The 16,693-nt window shown below is 35.3% G+C and overlaps 3 protein-coding genes across 3 annotated transcripts in view; 2 read left to right on the top strand and 1 right to left on the bottom strand.

Moving 5' to 3' along the window:
* LOC110641133 (uncharacterized) overlaps positions 1–6,123 on the top strand; it is a 30,328-nt gene extending 24,205 nt beyond the window's left edge. Inside the window, exons 27-35 of the mRNA XM_021792736.2 lie at positions 148–1,446; positions 2,118–2,378; positions 2,455–2,745; positions 2,841–3,323; positions 3,617–4,048; positions 4,290–4,568; positions 4,774–5,328; positions 5,420–5,629; positions 5,889–6,123. Coding sequence (XP_021648428.2) covers positions 148–1,446; positions 2,118–2,378; positions 2,455–2,745; positions 2,841–3,323; positions 3,617–4,048; positions 4,290–4,568; positions 4,774–5,328; positions 5,420–5,629; positions 5,889–6,008 — 3,930 coding nt within the window. The 3' untranslated portion in view covers positions 6,009–6,123. The remainder of the gene's footprint in view (positions 1–147; positions 1,447–2,117; positions 2,379–2,454; positions 2,746–2,840; positions 3,324–3,616; positions 4,049–4,289; positions 4,569–4,773; positions 5,329–5,419; positions 5,630–5,888) is intronic.
* Positions 6,124–6,347: 224 nt separating this feature from the next.
* LOC110641134 (uncharacterized) lies at positions 6,348–8,038 on the bottom strand. The gene is made up of 3 exons (XM_021792737.2): positions 7,857–8,038; positions 7,277–7,716; positions 6,348–7,109 (listed from the first exon to the last, which is right to left on the bottom strand). The coding sequence occupies exons 1-3, from the start codon at positions 7,936–7,938 to the stop codon at positions 6,582–6,584; spliced, it is 1,050 nt and encodes a 349-aa protein (XP_021648429.2). The 5' UTR covers positions 7,939–8,038; the 3' UTR covers positions 6,348–6,581.
* A 6,017-nt stretch (positions 8,039–14,055) lies between these two features.
* Positions 14,056–16,496, top strand: LOC110641151 (naringenin,2-oxoglutarate 3-dioxygenase). Its single transcript, XM_021792774.2, has 3 exons — positions 14,056–14,505; positions 15,363–15,791; positions 15,947–16,496. Exons 1-3 carry the CDS (start codon positions 14,143–14,145, stop codon positions 16,247–16,249), a joined length of 1,095 nt encoding a protein of 364 aa, XP_021648466.2. The 5' UTR covers positions 14,056–14,142; the 3' UTR covers positions 16,250–16,496.
* The last annotated feature ends 197 nt before the right edge of the window (positions 16,497–16,693 follow it).

Raw genomic sequence — 16,693 nt, 5'->3', positions numbered from 1 at the left:
ATTGCATACTAGTAATGCCATACTCACCCATTTGATGCGCTGGCCAGTTTTAGCTTGTCTTGTAGCATAGCCTGAGATGGTCCTGGATTAGGATCTAGTATACCTAAATCTCTTATTACAGATTTAACTTCTTTTCACTTCTTTCAGGTAGCTGATCTTGTTATTCCATTGAGAGAGCTGGCGCATACAGATGCTAATGTTGCATACCATTTGTGGGTGCTGGTATTCCCCATTGTCTGGGTGACCTTGCATAAGGAAGAACAGGTAACATTAGCTAAACCGATGATTACTCTTCTTTCAAAAGATTATCATAAGAAGCAACAAGCCAGCAGACCAAATGTTGTGCAAGCACTTCTAGAAGGTCTTCAGTTGAGCCACCCTCAACCTCGGATGCCAAGTGAACTCATTAAATATATTGGAAAGACTTATAATGCATGGCACATTGCCTTGGCTTTACTGGAAAGTCATGTCATGTTGTTTATGAATGACACGAAGTGCTCCGAGTCACTGGCTGAGCTTTATCGTTTGCTCAATGAAGAAGATATGCGGTGTGGATTGTGGAAGAAAAGGTCAATCACAGCGGAAACCAGAGCTGGACTTTCACTAGTCCAGCATGGTTACTGGCAGCGTGCTCAAAGCCTCTTTTACCAGGCCATGGTAAAGGCAACTCAAGGAACATACAACAACACAGTACCAAAGGCTGAGATGTGTCTTTGGGAAGAACAATGGCTTTATTGTGCGAACCAGCTCAGTCAGTGGGATGCCTTAATTGACTTTGGTAAAAGTGTTGAGAATTATGAAATTCTTCTTGATACCCTTTGGAAATTACCTGATTGGACATATATGAAGGATCATGTTATTCCCAAGGCTCAGGTTGAAGAAACTCCAAAACTTCGTCTGATTCAGGCCTTTTTTGCCCTTCATGATAGAAATGCAAATGGTGTCGGGGATGCTGATAACATAGTGGGGAAAGGTGTTGATCTTGCATTAGAACATTGGTGGCAGTTGCCTGAAATGTCTGTTCATGCTAGGATTCCTCTTTTGCAACAATTCCAGCAGCTGGTTGAAGTTCAAGAGTCTGCTCGAATTCTGGTGGATATTGCTAATGGGAACAAAGTTTCTGGCAGTTCTGTTGTTGGGGTGCATGGAAATCTGTATGCAGATCTCAAGGACATTCTTGAGACTTGGAGACTAAGAACACCAAATGAATGGGATAATATGTCTGTTTGGTATGATTTGCTGCAGTGGAGGAATGAAATGTATAATGCTGTCATTGATGCATTCAAGGATTTTGGCAATACAAATTCACAACTTCATCACCTTGGCTATCGTGATAAAGCGTGGAATGTGAATAAGCTTGCTCATATTGCTCGTAAGCAAGGCCTTTATGATGTTTGTGTGATAATTCTTGAGAAGATGTATGGCCATTCAACCATGGAAGTGCAGGTATCTACATTTCTATGTCTTTGTGAGTCTGAAATACAGGAGGTGGCTTTTGTTTTTGGAATTTGAAAATTTTCAGCTTCTTTTAATAGGTTATGTGACCATTCAACGGTTACTGTGAATTTATAGCGGCTCTAGATTGGTCCTCACCATCTGCCGATTGTATTCTTAAGATCAGCACTTAATATGTAGCAAACCTTGAATTCAAATTCTGAATTGGATGCTTAATTTTGAATTTAAATTGGTTTTTATTCAGCTTAGAGTACTGAGAAAAAAAAAAAGTTATTATTAAAGATTCGAGAGAATAGAAGGGGAATTTGACCATGAGTACGGCTATATTTTGTGCTGTAGTTTTCATTTCAAGAATGAGTTGAGAGAGTAAGGGGCTCCTTGACCAAGACAGGAGACAGGGTGATGATAGAACGCATATGAAATAACCAATTTCAATCATTCAAGCGATTTGGTCATGTTAAATAGTTTTCTTCAGCCTGGTTTTCCTTGTCAACTAAAAAGTGTCTGTTAATGCTCTTTTAGTTCTTCATTTTCTCTTATTTATTTATTTCATTCTTTTTTTGGGCAGGGTTTTTTTTTTTTTTTTTGGGTTGGGGGGGGGGGGTGTTTGGGGGTTGTTATCGTCAAACTGTCTCATTGGTTCTTTTTTGGCATGTGTTCAGGAAGCCTTTGTCAAGATTAGAGAACAAGCAAAGGCTTATCTGGAGATGAAGGGAGAGCTTACAAGTGGTCTCAATTTGATAAGCAGCACTAACTTGGAATATTTTGCTGTGAAACATAAAGCAGAGATTTTTCGTCTCAAGGGGGATTTTCTATTAAAACTAAGCGACTCTGAAAATGCTAATCTTGCATATTCACATGCCATCAGTCTTTTCAAAGGTTTGCCAAAAGGATGGATAAGCTGGGGAAACTATTGTGATATGGTATTCATTTTTATCTACTTTTCATGTCATCACTGTTGCTATGTACATTGTACTGATTTGCTATCTGACTTCTCAGGCTTTCAAAGAAACCCACGATGAGATTTGGCTTGAATATGCAGTTAGCTGCTTTCTTCAAGGTATCAAATATGGTGTTTCCAATTCCAGAAGCCATCTAGCTCGGGTTCTATATCTTCTGAGCTTTGATACTCCCAATGAGCCTGTGGGGAGGGCATTTGATAAATACTTGGACCAAATACCCAACTGGGTATGGCTTTCTTGGATTCCACAACTTTTACTTTCCTTGCAGAGGGCAGAGGCACCTCACTGCAAACTTGTTTTGTTGAAGATTGCCACTGTGTATCCACAGGTAGATGTCTCACATTTGGTTAGTGCATTAAATTAAATGATGTATGTGCTTGTTTCTCACAATAATTTTGATATTTTCCCATGTACAAATTATAGGCTTTGTATTACTGGCTTCGTACATATTTGCTTGAGCGTCGTGATGTTGCAAATAAATCCGAACTAGGCAGATTGGCAATGGCTCAGCAAAGAATGCAGCAAAATGTGCCTGGGGCTGGGGCAGGGGCAGGGGCTGGGGCTGGTTCCCTTGGAATATCTGATGGAAATGCAAGGTTACAGACCACAGACAATCAAGTTCACCAAGGCCCTCAACCTGGTAGTGGAATTGGGTCTCATGATGGTGGAAACTCTCATGGGCAGGAACCTGAAAGGTCTGCAGCCACAACAGTTGAGAGCAGTGTCCATGCGGGGAATGATCAACCTTTGCAACAAAATTCTTCAACTATCAATGATAGCGGTCAGAATGCATTAAGGCGTGGTGCTCTGGGATTTGTTGCATCTGCTGCCAGTGCTTTTGATGCTGCAAAGGACATAATGGAGGCCCTTAGAAGCAAACACACTAATTTGGCTAGTGAACTTGAGGTGATGGTTGCTTTGCTAGATCTCATTCTGCAACCAAAATTCTTGTATCTGTTGTGCTGGTATACTTTTGATTGGGTGTGCTGGTCTACTTTTGATTGGGAACAATGGCCAAAAAAAAAATAATAATAATTATTCTTTTTTTCTTCATTGGCTTGATACTGTGCATCTATGCCCCGTTAATGTTCAATTATATAAGATAGAGGAGAATGGCTTTCAATATCATGATTTATTTTCTATATTATGTTCATTGCTTTACCTACTACATGGTTTAGGCTAAAATTCCTATTTTGCAGGTCCTACTCACAGAAATTGGTTCACGTTTTGTTACTTTGCCAGAGGAGAGACTTCTTGCAGTGGTTAATGCGCTGCTCCACCGTTGTTACAAGTATCCAACTGCTACTACAGCAGAAGTTCCTCAGTCTCTCAAGAAGGAACTTTCTGGAGTTTGCAGGGCTTGCTTCTCTGCTGATGCTGTGAACAAGCATGTTGATTTTGTGAGAGAATACAAGCTGGATTTTGAGCGCGATCTTGATCCAGAAAGTACAGTTACCTTCCCTGCCACCCTTTCTGAACTTACCGAGCGATTGAAACATTGGAAAAATGTTCTTCAGAGCAATGTTGAGGACAGGTTTCCTGCCGTCTTGAAGCTTGAAGAAGAAAGCAGGGTGTTACGTGATTTCCATGTTGTTGATGTAGAGGTTCCTGGACAATATTTTATTGATCAGGTATGTCTTATGGATTTTTTTTTTTTTTTTTTGCACCTAGCAACCAATCAAACTTTTAGTGTGTGTATGGATAAATGGATCTCAGAGCTGATGCTAATTTATTGCCGGAACTTATGCCAACCTATCAGTTGCCTTTTGAACTTTCTCTAACTTCTAGCCTACATTACTGAATGGATTTTCATTGTGTAAGATTTTTGAAGGAAATATTCTTGTTCTTACGAACCTATTTAACCAATTCCAGGAAATTGCACCAGACCATACTGTTAAGTTAGATAGGGTTGGAGCTGATATTCCTATTGTTAGAAGGCATGGAAGCAGCTTCCGGCGCTTGACTTTGATTGGCTCTGATGGCTCACAACGCCATTTTATTGTTCAGACATCTTTGACACCTAATGCCAGAAGTGATGAACGCATATTGCAGCTTTTCCGTGTTATGAACCAGATGTTTGACAAGCACAAAGAATCAAGACGTCGCCACATATGCATTCACACACCAATTATCATTCCTGTTTGGTCCCAGGTAATAAAATCTGCCTTTGACAATTCTTTCCCTTGAGCTTTTTAAAAAATATTAAATGGGTTTATATGATGAACTTCCTTGGGCGTGCCATTTGATGAACTATCTACTTCTCTATTTTCTTTATCTGCTGACTGACCTATGCATTTCAATGCACAGCAGAGCCTATCTAAATTGTTCTTCTGAATAAATTGTGTTGCGTGAATAGGTTCGCATGGTTGAAGATGATTTAATGTACAGCACTTTCCTTGAGGTCTATGAGAACCATTGTGCTAGGAATGACCGAGAGGCAGATCTCCCAATTACCTACTTCAAGGAGCAATTAAACCCAGCTATAGCTGGGCAAATATCACCACATGAGACTGTTGTAGATCTCCGCCATCAAGCTTATAATGAAATAACAAAAACTCTTGTGACTGACAGCATCTTTTCTCAGTACATGTACAAGACCCTGCTGAGTGGCAACCATATGTGGGCTTTTAAAAAGCAATTTGCCATCCAGTTGGCACTCTCAAGTTTCATGTCATTCATGCTTCAAATTGGAGGAAGGTCTCCAAATAAGATATTATTTGCCAAGAACACTGGGAAAATTTTCCAGACAGATTTTCATCCTGCATATGATGCAGGTGGAATGATCGAGTTTAATGAACCAGTACCTTTTCGTCTAACAAGGAACATGCAGGCGTTTTTCTCTCATTTTGGAGTTGAAGGGCTTATTGTGTCTGCGATGTGTGCTGCAGCGCAGGCTGTGGTTTCACCTAAAGTGAGAGTTTATTAGAATTCTATTTGATCAAGAAGTCCTACTTGTATGGATATCTTGCTGATGGTAATTTCTTAAATTTTCACTATCGCAGCAAAGTCAACATTTGTGGCATCAATTAGCAATGTTTTTCCGCGATGAGCTGCTATCTTGGTCTTGGAGAAGACCGCTTGGGATGCCCATGGCACCCGTTGCTGGAGGGAGTAATATGAATCCCGTTGACTTCAAACATAAGGTCACTGCCAACGTTGATCATGTTATCAACCGGATCAATGGAATTGCTCCACAATTTCTCTCTGAAGAGGTAAACTGCTTGTGCCAATTTCATGAGAGGAGAATAAAAATAATTAAAATATAATGCCGATGTTAAAAAAATGGTTGCCCAAAAGATCTTTAGTGGGATTTGTGCCTGCCTCCCATTGGTATCTAAGTGATTTTACTGTAATTTCATAGTTTTTCTTTTTCTTTGTGGTTAACTGGTAATACAGTAGTAATGCAATCCAGCTGCTATACTTGATGTATCCTCTAATCTCGTGTTTTTCAAAATTTTGTGCTGCACACAGGAGGAAAATGCGGTTGACCCACCACAGTCGGTGCAGAGGGGTGTGATTGAGCTGGTTGAAGCTGCCTTGACGCCGAGAAACTTGTGTATGATGGATCCCACATGGCATCCCTGGTTTTAAACTATGTAAATACGAGTGGAACTTATAGTTGACATTTAATTTTTCATTAAACGAGAAATATTTGATGGATCAATTATGAAATCAATGCTTAAATCCCTCTTGCACCATTGCATCATTCTTACGCTTAATTTTCACCCTGTTTTGTTATTTTTATGCGACTTTTGTAGATTTTAACCATCTGCGCGTCCTTCTTATGTCATTTTCAATGAGGAATTGCGGCGGAATTGTTAATTTTGAATCACATAAACAATGATCATTCAACTGTTTTTGCATTTTTTTTTTTTTTTGTCAAGGAATGGAGTTTTGCCAACTTACATATATAGAGAAGATTCAAAGAAATTAATAGTGGATATCAGAACTATTCTTTGATGATCAAAGAAATGATGTATTGATCCTATTTGTCCCACAACTTCAATTTGTGTTCTTTCAACAGAATCTAACACTAAATTATTTCAATCTTTATCAAGTGTCAAAGAAAAACTCGTAAAAGATGCAAACTGAACCATAAAGAGCAAATCCCAAACATGCAGTGTCGAGTTAGACACAACAACCCAACTTACTTGAACTTGCACATTAATCTTCTTCTTCCTTTGGAAAGCGGAAGTGCTTCCCTTTGGATGTTGGCAGACCCTTCAAGTGCAAAACACTTGGTGATGAACCAGGAGCTGCTATTACTTCTTCTTCAACAATTTCATCATCACTGTTGTACCTAAATCTTGTATGCTTTCCTGTGAATTTAGCAGGCGCTGTTTTACTCTCGCTCACGCTTACCTTGCCAATACCTTCGCACAGCGCATCAATAGACCCTCCATAATCACCCTCTTCATAATCGTAAGGATCATAATCTTCTTCTTCTTCAATTTCTTGTTCCTCCTCATCTTCATCATGGGTGCTTGCATTAACATGAATGGACCAGTTAGAGGAACTGTCATCATCTGTTGTGGATGACTTGTCTACTTTGCAAGTGGTCACCACGGAGGAGCATTCTGATGATGAGTTAGTGATTTCAGATTTTTCAGAGAAGTCGAGCATTAAAGACCTTGTTATACTCTTTTGAGATTCAAGGCCCTCTTCCTTCTCATCAAAGATATCATTCACCACCTGCAATTTTATTCATCAAAACCCTTCAATTATACGTCACCAACTGATCCAACAGATAATAATTTTTCTATTTCATATATAAAATGAATTTTCAATCAGATATTTCAAATCAAGATCATCTGGATCAAAAACCAATATAAAAAAAATTAAAGGTAAATTTATCAAACCTGAAAAATCTGCAATTGTTCTTCAACTACTGGCAAAGGAGTGTTACTAATACATCGATCATCTTCAGAAAGATTAGGTACTTGTGGTGTATTAGCAGGAGTTGGAGCAAGAAGTCCCATTGGAGAACTGACAAATCCTTGAATATGGACAAAGGGACGGTTCTCTAATGAGATCTTTGACAGCTCAGCCTCTTCTTCAACTTCCTGCAAGAGGGTCTTCACTTGACCCCTAAGGAGTGCCTCTCCAGAGCTGGGTGTATTGTTGTTCTTAACTCTATTGCTTCTTTGCTTGGCTACGGCTGATGATGGAGTCTCTAAGCTACCCATAGCAAGTCCAACAATAGGTGAATCGTTGGTTATATCAATAAGTGCAGAGCGATCTTTTTCTTGTTTTCCACTTCTTCTTGTTGAAACACCCCTCTCAGAAACTTCAATCTTCCCTGAAACAGAATCACAGAACAAATCTTTGTGAACCCAATTGCATCATCAAAATAATAATAATAATAATAAAGATCATTTCAAAGAAGAGAGCGAAAGATTTGAATCTTTCACGAGTAGAACAAGAGGAGATATCGCTCACTTGAAATGGGAATATTGTTGATGATAAGACCAGCAAAAGTCTGCGATCTTGTGACTCTTTTTGTCGATGATGGAGTCTCCATTGAAGATCAAGAAGATGATGATGTACAGAAGACAAATAGAAGTGAGAGATGCGATAAAGCAAATTTAAAGTGAAAAGAGAAAGCATATTTTTTTACTGGGGCAAAGTCGAGAGGGTTTATAAGAGGGAAATTTCGCAGCGGAGGTTTAAACGGTAACATGACCGTTAGAGCGCACGCAAAAGCCTGAAGAAAACGAAAAAAACTAGCCGTTAGGGTTTTTAATTTGAATAGCGCTTGTCTCCTCGAGCCCAAGACCATGGGCCTCGGGCAGGACCCTGGACCGGGTGAACAGGCGCGATTCCTCTTCCTTTTTTTTTTTTCCACGTCATCGTTTCCGAGTTAATTCCGTTTTATTCTATTTAGATGCTGATATTTGATTTAAGTTATAAAAAAATATTTAATTTAATTTATAAGTCGATTAAATTTCAGTGATGTAGTTAATATTTTGACTTATGGGATTTAATTAAAATATATAATTTATTAATAAATTACTTACTTAGGTATTAATTGAAAGAATTGATTAATTAATAATGATAATCATTTCATAACTATAAAATAAAAACATTTAACAGATATAATAATAAAAATAAACGTTTTATTTTTTTTTTTAATTTGATTTGTTAAAAATTAAATGAAATTGTTATTAATTTAAAAATATAATAAATAATTAATATTGTGAATTGCTAAAACTAAAATATATTGATAGCCTAATATTAAAAAAAATTATTCAATTTATCTCAAATCTATTTTTTTAAAAAAAATTATAAAAAAATAAATACAATTAAAATCATAGATTAGATAAAATAAATAACATGATTTAACTTCTAATATTATGAAATAAATTTTTTTTTCTCTAATTTGGGTATGAAGATATTTTAATAAAAAAAAATCAAAATAGTAATGAGATTATAAGAAAAAAGCTACTAATATTTTAAATTGTTAAAAAAATATGAGAAAATTATGTTATTTTTTTTTAATAATATTATATAATAATTTAAATATTAAAAAATAAAAATTAGTAATTGTGAATTTATTAAACAAGAAAATAATAAAATAAAATTGATTAAAAGTATAGGAATGTAACACCCCAAAATTTTAAATTTTATTATTTTATGAGTATTATTGATATTTTAATTTTAATTTTAATTAAATTTTAAGAAATTATTTGAGATTTTTTGGATTTTAAAAATCGGGTTCGATTTTCCAAAAATATAAACTTTGATGATTTTTAAAAATTAATTTAAAGACCACGTGGCAAAACTAAAAATATATTTGGAGTCTACGAATTTTTCTGAGTTTTCTGAAATTTTTTCAGAATTTTTGGACCTCGTTTTCGGTCCCGAAGCAGAGTAAAAATTCAAAATTTTGTATCATGAATCGGACCGGTCGAATCGAACCGGATCGGATCGGACCGGCCTTTTCTTTTTCTTCCTTCTTCCTTCTTCCTCCCGCGCGCGTCGACCTCCTCCTCTTCTCTCTCTCTTTTCTCTCTCGTCCCTCCTTCCCTTGCCGCGCCGCCACCTCCCCTGCCTCCCCAGCTCGCCGGCACCGCCTCCCAGCCGTCCCAGCCGACCGGCCGCCGCCCCAAACGGCCGGAAAACGCGCGCGAACGCCCTCCCCTGCGCTCGTGACTTTTCGACTTCCCCGGCCAAAATCCTGCAGATCCGGCCACCAATCGAACCGGGTCTTGTGTCTAAACTCATCTACTCGACGAGAGCTTTCCATAGACACCAAGAACACCGAAATCTATCTAGCGGTTTGTCCGATTTTTGCTCGGGAAGTTTTTAGCCCATTTTGACTTTTTGGCTAGATTTCTCACAAACCGTAAACCCCACGAGAAAACCGAGAGCACTAGAGCGCTCCACTCGTCGAGAGCTTCGCGGCGACATAAATTTCGAATTTTTCCGACACCGTTTTTCGGTGGGTCCCATGAAACTTTGCAGTGTTTTTCCGAGCATTTAATGAGCTTAGAAAATTCTGAAAAAATTTATGTGCTAACCCCCGTGTTATGGGCTTCGTGTAGGTATCCTCAATTTGCGGAAATTCGACAGTTGTAAGTGCAGTGAATTTTCAACATGCACAGTTCTGGAAAAGTCTCCGAATTGGATCGAGGTTTTGGCTATCCCCCCATTGTCAGACATCCCGAGCGCGTTCCCGAAGTCGGAATCGGTAAAGGTAAACCCGAACCTTATTTTTTCGTAATTTTCTAGTGCTTAAATAGGATTGAAAATCCATAAAATATTCGTGGTAGCTTAGAAAATTATGATTCTTTTTGCAATAGCCTAGTAATATTGCTAGGGACCGTGGGGCAAAGTTTTAGAATTTTTAGAGCTTAATTGGGCAGTTTTTGCAAAAATGATCAATTATAAGGACTAAATAGAAATTTTACATATTTTGATGGATGACTGATTTGATGGGCCCAGGAGGGGCTGTGTGATGTGATTGAGTTGTGGATATATGGATTGTGAATATAGAAGTGTATTTTGAGCCATTTTGCAGGTTGGGTAGGTCATAGATATAGGGGAGACTCTGCCGGATTTTCGGCACGACTTAGGACGTATTTAGTCTTTTCTTGATTTGTATTGAGTCATTTGTATTAAATAATTGTAATGTAATTGTCAGGTGAGCCGGGACAGCCTTCTTCCTCCGCCCAGCCGCCACAGTGACCGTTGTCAAGTCTGTGAGTAAAATATTAATTTTAATTGTAATTTCACTATTATTATATGTTCAAGCATGCCCATGCATCACTTATATGCATATATTTATGTAGTTAAACTCTAGGCACGATTTATGTTGCATTCATAACTGTTAACGTGCCATGGATGTTGTTGTGGTAATTTGGAGCAGTGTGCGTGCGTTGGCGTGCGTGTGATGTGGTGTGGACTATGGATAGGACGGGTAGTCACGGCTTGAGTTCTTCGCTGGGACCCCCAATTTGGTTTATTAAGCGAAAGTCCGGCTTGAGTTCTTCGGCACTGAGTTGGATTTAAGAGAGCTGTATAGGGGATCAGCTCCCATATATTATGATTGATATTACAGAGTGTGTGAGTGCTCCAAATTACCTTTTTGATGTCATGATGTGAAAAATGATGTTGATGTTGCATTTCACTCTACAGGGTGCATTAGTTTTAGATAGTTATAGAGATTATGGTTAAAATTGATATTTTACTCTCTGAGTCGAACGCTCACTCCTGTTCAATATTTTTCAGGCCACAGGAGGATATATTTTTTAGGTTAACCTGCTTCTCTCCCTCGCTGCCTCGCAGGTCGTTTATCAGTATTTGTGTAATTCTATGAATTTCTAGAATTTCCGCATCTGTTAGAAACCTTCATTTAAATTGGGCTTGTAATATAAGTTCTTATTGTGGACCTGTAAAATTATTATATGCATGTTTGATGGACTGGATGAGGGAGCTAAGCTCCCATTTATCTTTATGATGATATGAGTATGTGGAGGGTGAGCTGAGCTCCCCAATGGATTGTATATTGTGTTTACAGGTCGGGTGAGTCAAAAAATCTCCGTTGAAATGTTCACTTTATGGCCGGACTCTGTCCGGTTGATTTCTTGATATTGGGCCCAAATGGGCATTGGAGTTGGGTTAATGAACAGTTAGGCTTACTACGGGCCTCGGGGGCTTTAGGCTGGCCCAGGTCCTAGTGCCGGTCCGGCCCATAGGTTGGGTCGTGACAAGGAATAAGTGACAATAATGATTTGAATTTTTTTTTAGTATGAGAATTTGTATTTTATTATATCATTATAATTTTTATAACTCTTAAGTTCCTTTACCTACCAAAATTTAATATAAGAATAAAATTTTTTTTTTTTTAAATTATCATTGAATCCTCAAAAATTTTAAAATTTCAGGAGGCCCAATGCCCCCCTTGCCCCCAAGTAGCTCAACTCATGTTAAATTTACTCTTAAGTAAAAAGTTATAAATAAATTAATATTTGATTTGATTTGTAAATTAAAAAAATATATAAAATAAATCAAAATCCACAAGTAAAAGAATATATTCCTAATAATTTTTAAAAATATCTAATATCATTCTTATTTCAACGATTACAATACCTAATTAATATACTTTTTAGTAATTTCAATAAATTAAATTACTTTTAAATACTTTTTAATTGAACACTTAAATTATTTAAAAATTATTTTTATGTAATTTTACTAAACAATTAATTACTTAATTTTAATTTAATTCATAAGTTGTAAAATATATGTTAAGTCAAAAGTTAAAAATAAGTACTCAAATTAAATACTTTTTAAATCAGTCAAACCTATTTATAAGTAAAAACTCATAAATAATTAATATTTAATTTAATTTATAAGTTAAAAAATCTAATTAAAATAAGTTAAAAATTATAAGTATACATTATTTATAATTTATATACTTATTTTAAAATTACTCTTTGATCAAATAAAAAACTATACCATCTTAATAATTTTTAAAAATATTAATATTATCCTATTTTAACAACTATAATACTTAATTATATATATATATTTTTGATAATTTTAATTAATTAAATTATTTTTAAATACTTTTTAATTAAATACTTAAATTATTTTTAAATAATTTTATTAAATAATTAAATAATTATTTTTAATTTAATAATAAATTAAAAAAAATATATTTTAAATTAAAAGTTAAAAATAAATACTCAAATAAACACCCTCTTAATGTCAATTCTAATAGTTTATCTTCAAATTCATCCTCTTGAAATAACTAATCTAATTTTGATTTTTTGAACAGACCACCAAATCAGCCCTATCAAATAACTCTGTATGATGAAATTTATTTATTTATTATTTTTTAATTACGAGATCCATATATGAATCCCATATTTTAATAACAATAATAATTATATGAGTTCTTATAATTTTCTTTTTTGCATGAAAAAATGTTTTTATAATTTTAAAAAATAATATTTTTATCATAGATAAACACATACAAAGGCCTTATAATTTTAAAAATATATTTTAGTTTTTATTATTGAATAAGTTTATAATTAATTTCTAAAATTAAATTAAAATTATTAAACTTGAAAAAAAAAAGAAAATGATTGCTAAAATGCAAAATTTGGCTTTCATTAAAAAAAATAATAATAAAAAAGAAAAAAAGCTCGTTGCTGGGGCGTAGGCAAAGCGGTTTGGTGGGCACGTGAATAACTTGTCGGAGGACCGCACCAGTTAGATGATGAAGGTCAAGTGACCAATTATGGTTATGTTGTTTAATCAGTAATCACCACATCACCTAAACTTGTTTAAGGATTCACCAAACATTTTAGCTGTGTTTCTCTTACACTCCATTTGAGAAGATACAACTAATTTATGTACCACAGAAATGTGTACACTTATAAAAAAAAAACACATAAAATACCGTTCAATAATAAATAAGAATTTATTTCTCTTAAATTTTATGTCCTTTCTTCATCTTAATTCGAATTTTCTTTCTCTGTAATTATAATGAGCGGAGCCTCTCATCAGTGGACAAAACCGCCCCCTCTATAAGAAATAAAGCCACTTTTTATAATAGATGAAAACCTCTCTAAATCACTCATTGCATGAGCAGTATTAATTTTTTTAATATTAATTTAATTACAAATCTCATTTAATTTAAAAATAACAATAAAATAAGAGCTATATATAATAGGAATATTTTCTCTTCAAATTTCACTAAAATTTTGTGTTAATTATTCTTTTTTTGTCAAAGATAAAATATATACATACGTAAATTAATAACAAAATTAATTTAAATATCATCAAATAATATGTAATTATAAAAAAAATTTAATAGTAATATAAAAAAAGTTAAGGAATTATTTGTATTTTGCACGTAATTAATAATAATTTTAATATATAAATAATTTCAATTTAAATATTTTTAATAGATTATAAAAATAAAATGATGTTTTATTTCCAACAAGTAAATCATGATTAAAAATCAAAATAATTATATTGTCTATACACTAAAGAAAGGGAGACTACAGATTGGTAGATGAAAGAAATTAAGCCCTCACATCACGAGGCTAGAGGTAGTTGGGCAGCTGCCACGCATTCTTCTTCACCCTCCTCTCCAGTGAAGCCCCATAATATATACGCCCCTCTTTCTTCTACCTCTAATCACAATTCACAAAGGATTAACTCTCTCTCTCTTCTCTTAAAAGCCAACCTACGAAAACAATTCTCTCAAAGTACAATGGCTCCTGCAACTCTTACAGCCCTGGCAGAGGAGAAAACCCTGCAGGAAAGCTTTGTCCGAGACGAAGATGAGCGTCCTAAAGTTGCATACAACCAATTCAGCGACGAAATTCCAGTGATTTCATTAGCTGGGATCGATGAAGTCGTTGGTGGGAAGAGAGCTGAGATATGCAAGAAAATAGTTGAAGCATGTGAAGACTGGGGGATTTTTCAGGTGGTTGATCATGGCGTTGATGCTAAGCTTGTTTCTGAGATGACTCGTCTTGCTAAGGAGTTTTTTGCCTTGCCGCCGGAAGAGAAGCTTCGTTTTGACATGTCCGGCGGCAAGAAGGGTGGCTTCATCGTCTCTAGCCATTTACAGGTTTGTCATTTTGTAAGCCTTTTTCATCGTTTCTACTCTTCAGTCAACAACATATCTTTGCTTGCTTGATCCTAAACATATGTCGTTTTCATCGGAACGCGTTGTTCATGTTACGACTTTGACGGGAAGACGCCCACGTGCCCACGTGCCCACTTTTCCACAAAATTGAAAATCTTGTTAATTCTCCATTAGTTTAATTTCTCCAAAAACTTTTTATTCCCCATTTTCCGTACTGCCCCAAAGAGGAAAATAATTTCAAATTTTAAGAGCTTTAATTAGAATCAATGATATATTTTTAAGATTATTATTACCATATTATTAGTTAATGATATTAAGGTTTTCTATGAAATAAAAAAATTGGAATTTTCCTAGAAATCTTTCTTTTCTTAACATAGCCTGTTTAAGTTTTATATTTTCCTTTTCTTACTTGTCGTATTTTCCACCACAATTAATTTGATAAAATTTTTTTCTTTTTATTTTTTTATGTAGATATATATGAAATTAAATTGGTGGGGGAAAAAATAGATATATTTATGCACAGATAAACTATCTAATAAATTAATAAAAAAAATTAATGGCATTTGTTTGCAAGCAATCGGAAGTCAAAAGACTTCACTGTTTCCTTCCATTATTGTGTCACTTGAATGCAATGTTTTCTTTCTTTTGGGTTTTTAATACTTTCTCCAGGAAAACGACATAGTTGTCCATATCCTTAATTACCAAATTTTTTTTTTTCTTAAAAAAAAATTACCAAATATTTTTTTATTTTAAAAAAATTTTGTTGTCTACATTAAAATGATCCAAATTTGCTTTTTCAAAAAAAAAAAAAAAATCTGAAGCATATAGTGTTTATGCAGGGAGAAGCAGTGCAAGATTGGCGTGAAATAGTAACATATTTCTCATACCCACTTCGCAGCCGAGACTATTCAAGGTGGCCTGACAAGCCCGAGGGATGGAGACCAGTGACTGAAGAGTACAGTGAGAAGCTGATGGGACTCGCTTGTAAGCTTCTTGAAGTATTATCAGAAGCCATGGGGTTAGAGAAAGAGGCCTTGACTAAGGCATGTGTGGACATGGATCAGAAAGTTGTGGTCAATTTCTATCCAAAATGTCCCCAACCTGACCTCACTCTTGGACTCAAACGCCACACTGATCCAGGTACCATCACCCTCCTGCTCCAGGACCTTGTGGGTGGTCTCCAGGCTACCAGGGATAATGGAAACACTTGGATAACTGTTCAACCTGTCGAAGGTGCTTTTGTCGTCAATCTTGGAGATCATGGTCATGTGAGTATTGCTTTTATTTTTTCTCCCTAATTCATGAAGTGAAAAAAATGAGTATTTTATTATAGGGCTACGCGCAATAATTTGGTCCAGTAAACTTGAGTAATTGCCTGTTCTGATCCATTGGACTTCTTGGTTTTGCTATTACTGTGATGCAGTACCTAAGCAATGGGAGATTCAAAAATGCAGATCACCAAGCAGTGGTGAACTCAAATTGCAGCAGGTTATCCATAGCCACATTCCAGAACCCAGCAACAGAGGCAACAGTTTATCCTCTGAAGATCGAAGAGGGAGTGAAGCCAGTGCTGGAAGCGCCAATTACATTTGCAGAGATGTATAGGAGGAAGATGAGCAAGGACCTTGAGCTAGCCAGGCTTAAGAAGTTGGCTAAGGAACAAGCATTCCAGGACGTTGAGAAAGCCAAATTGGAGGCCAAACCTATAGAGGATATCTTAGCCTGAAATTATTATCTTCCTCTCTGTATTTTGCCCCCTTATTTGATATCTATCTTTGTTTATGTATCACCTTTGCTTATAATCAATTTTGGTAGCTGATAAGCTTGCCAATATTGCTGTAAGTGGAGATGAAGATGTGCTTTTTCTTCAAGACCCTCCAGGTGAGGCTGCCTTGTTGTTGTTTTCGGGGATTTCCCCTTCTCTGTATAAAATAAAAATAAAAAAAATAAAGAAAAAACTTTACATAATATAAGTCATAAAATATGTAGATGGATAAATATAAATATTTAAAAAATTTATATATAAATAAAATTAGAACTTTATATTAAATTAAATATAGTGTAAATTTAGATTTTCATATTAGAAATTAATATGCAATTTATTTTTTATTTTTAATTAATATTTTTATATAATAAATTTAAATATATATTTACTTCATTTAAATATTAT

This window comes from Hevea brasiliensis, chromosome 9 (assembly GCF_030052815.1).
Source record: "Hevea brasiliensis isolate MT/VB/25A 57/8 chromosome 9, ASM3005281v1, whole genome shotgun sequence".
Taxonomy (NCBI): Eukaryota; Viridiplantae; Streptophyta; class Magnoliopsida; order Malpighiales; family Euphorbiaceae; genus Hevea; species Hevea brasiliensis.
The sequence above is the reverse complement of the archived record's forward strand: the minus strand, read 5'-3'. Positions and strand labels throughout refer to the sequence as shown.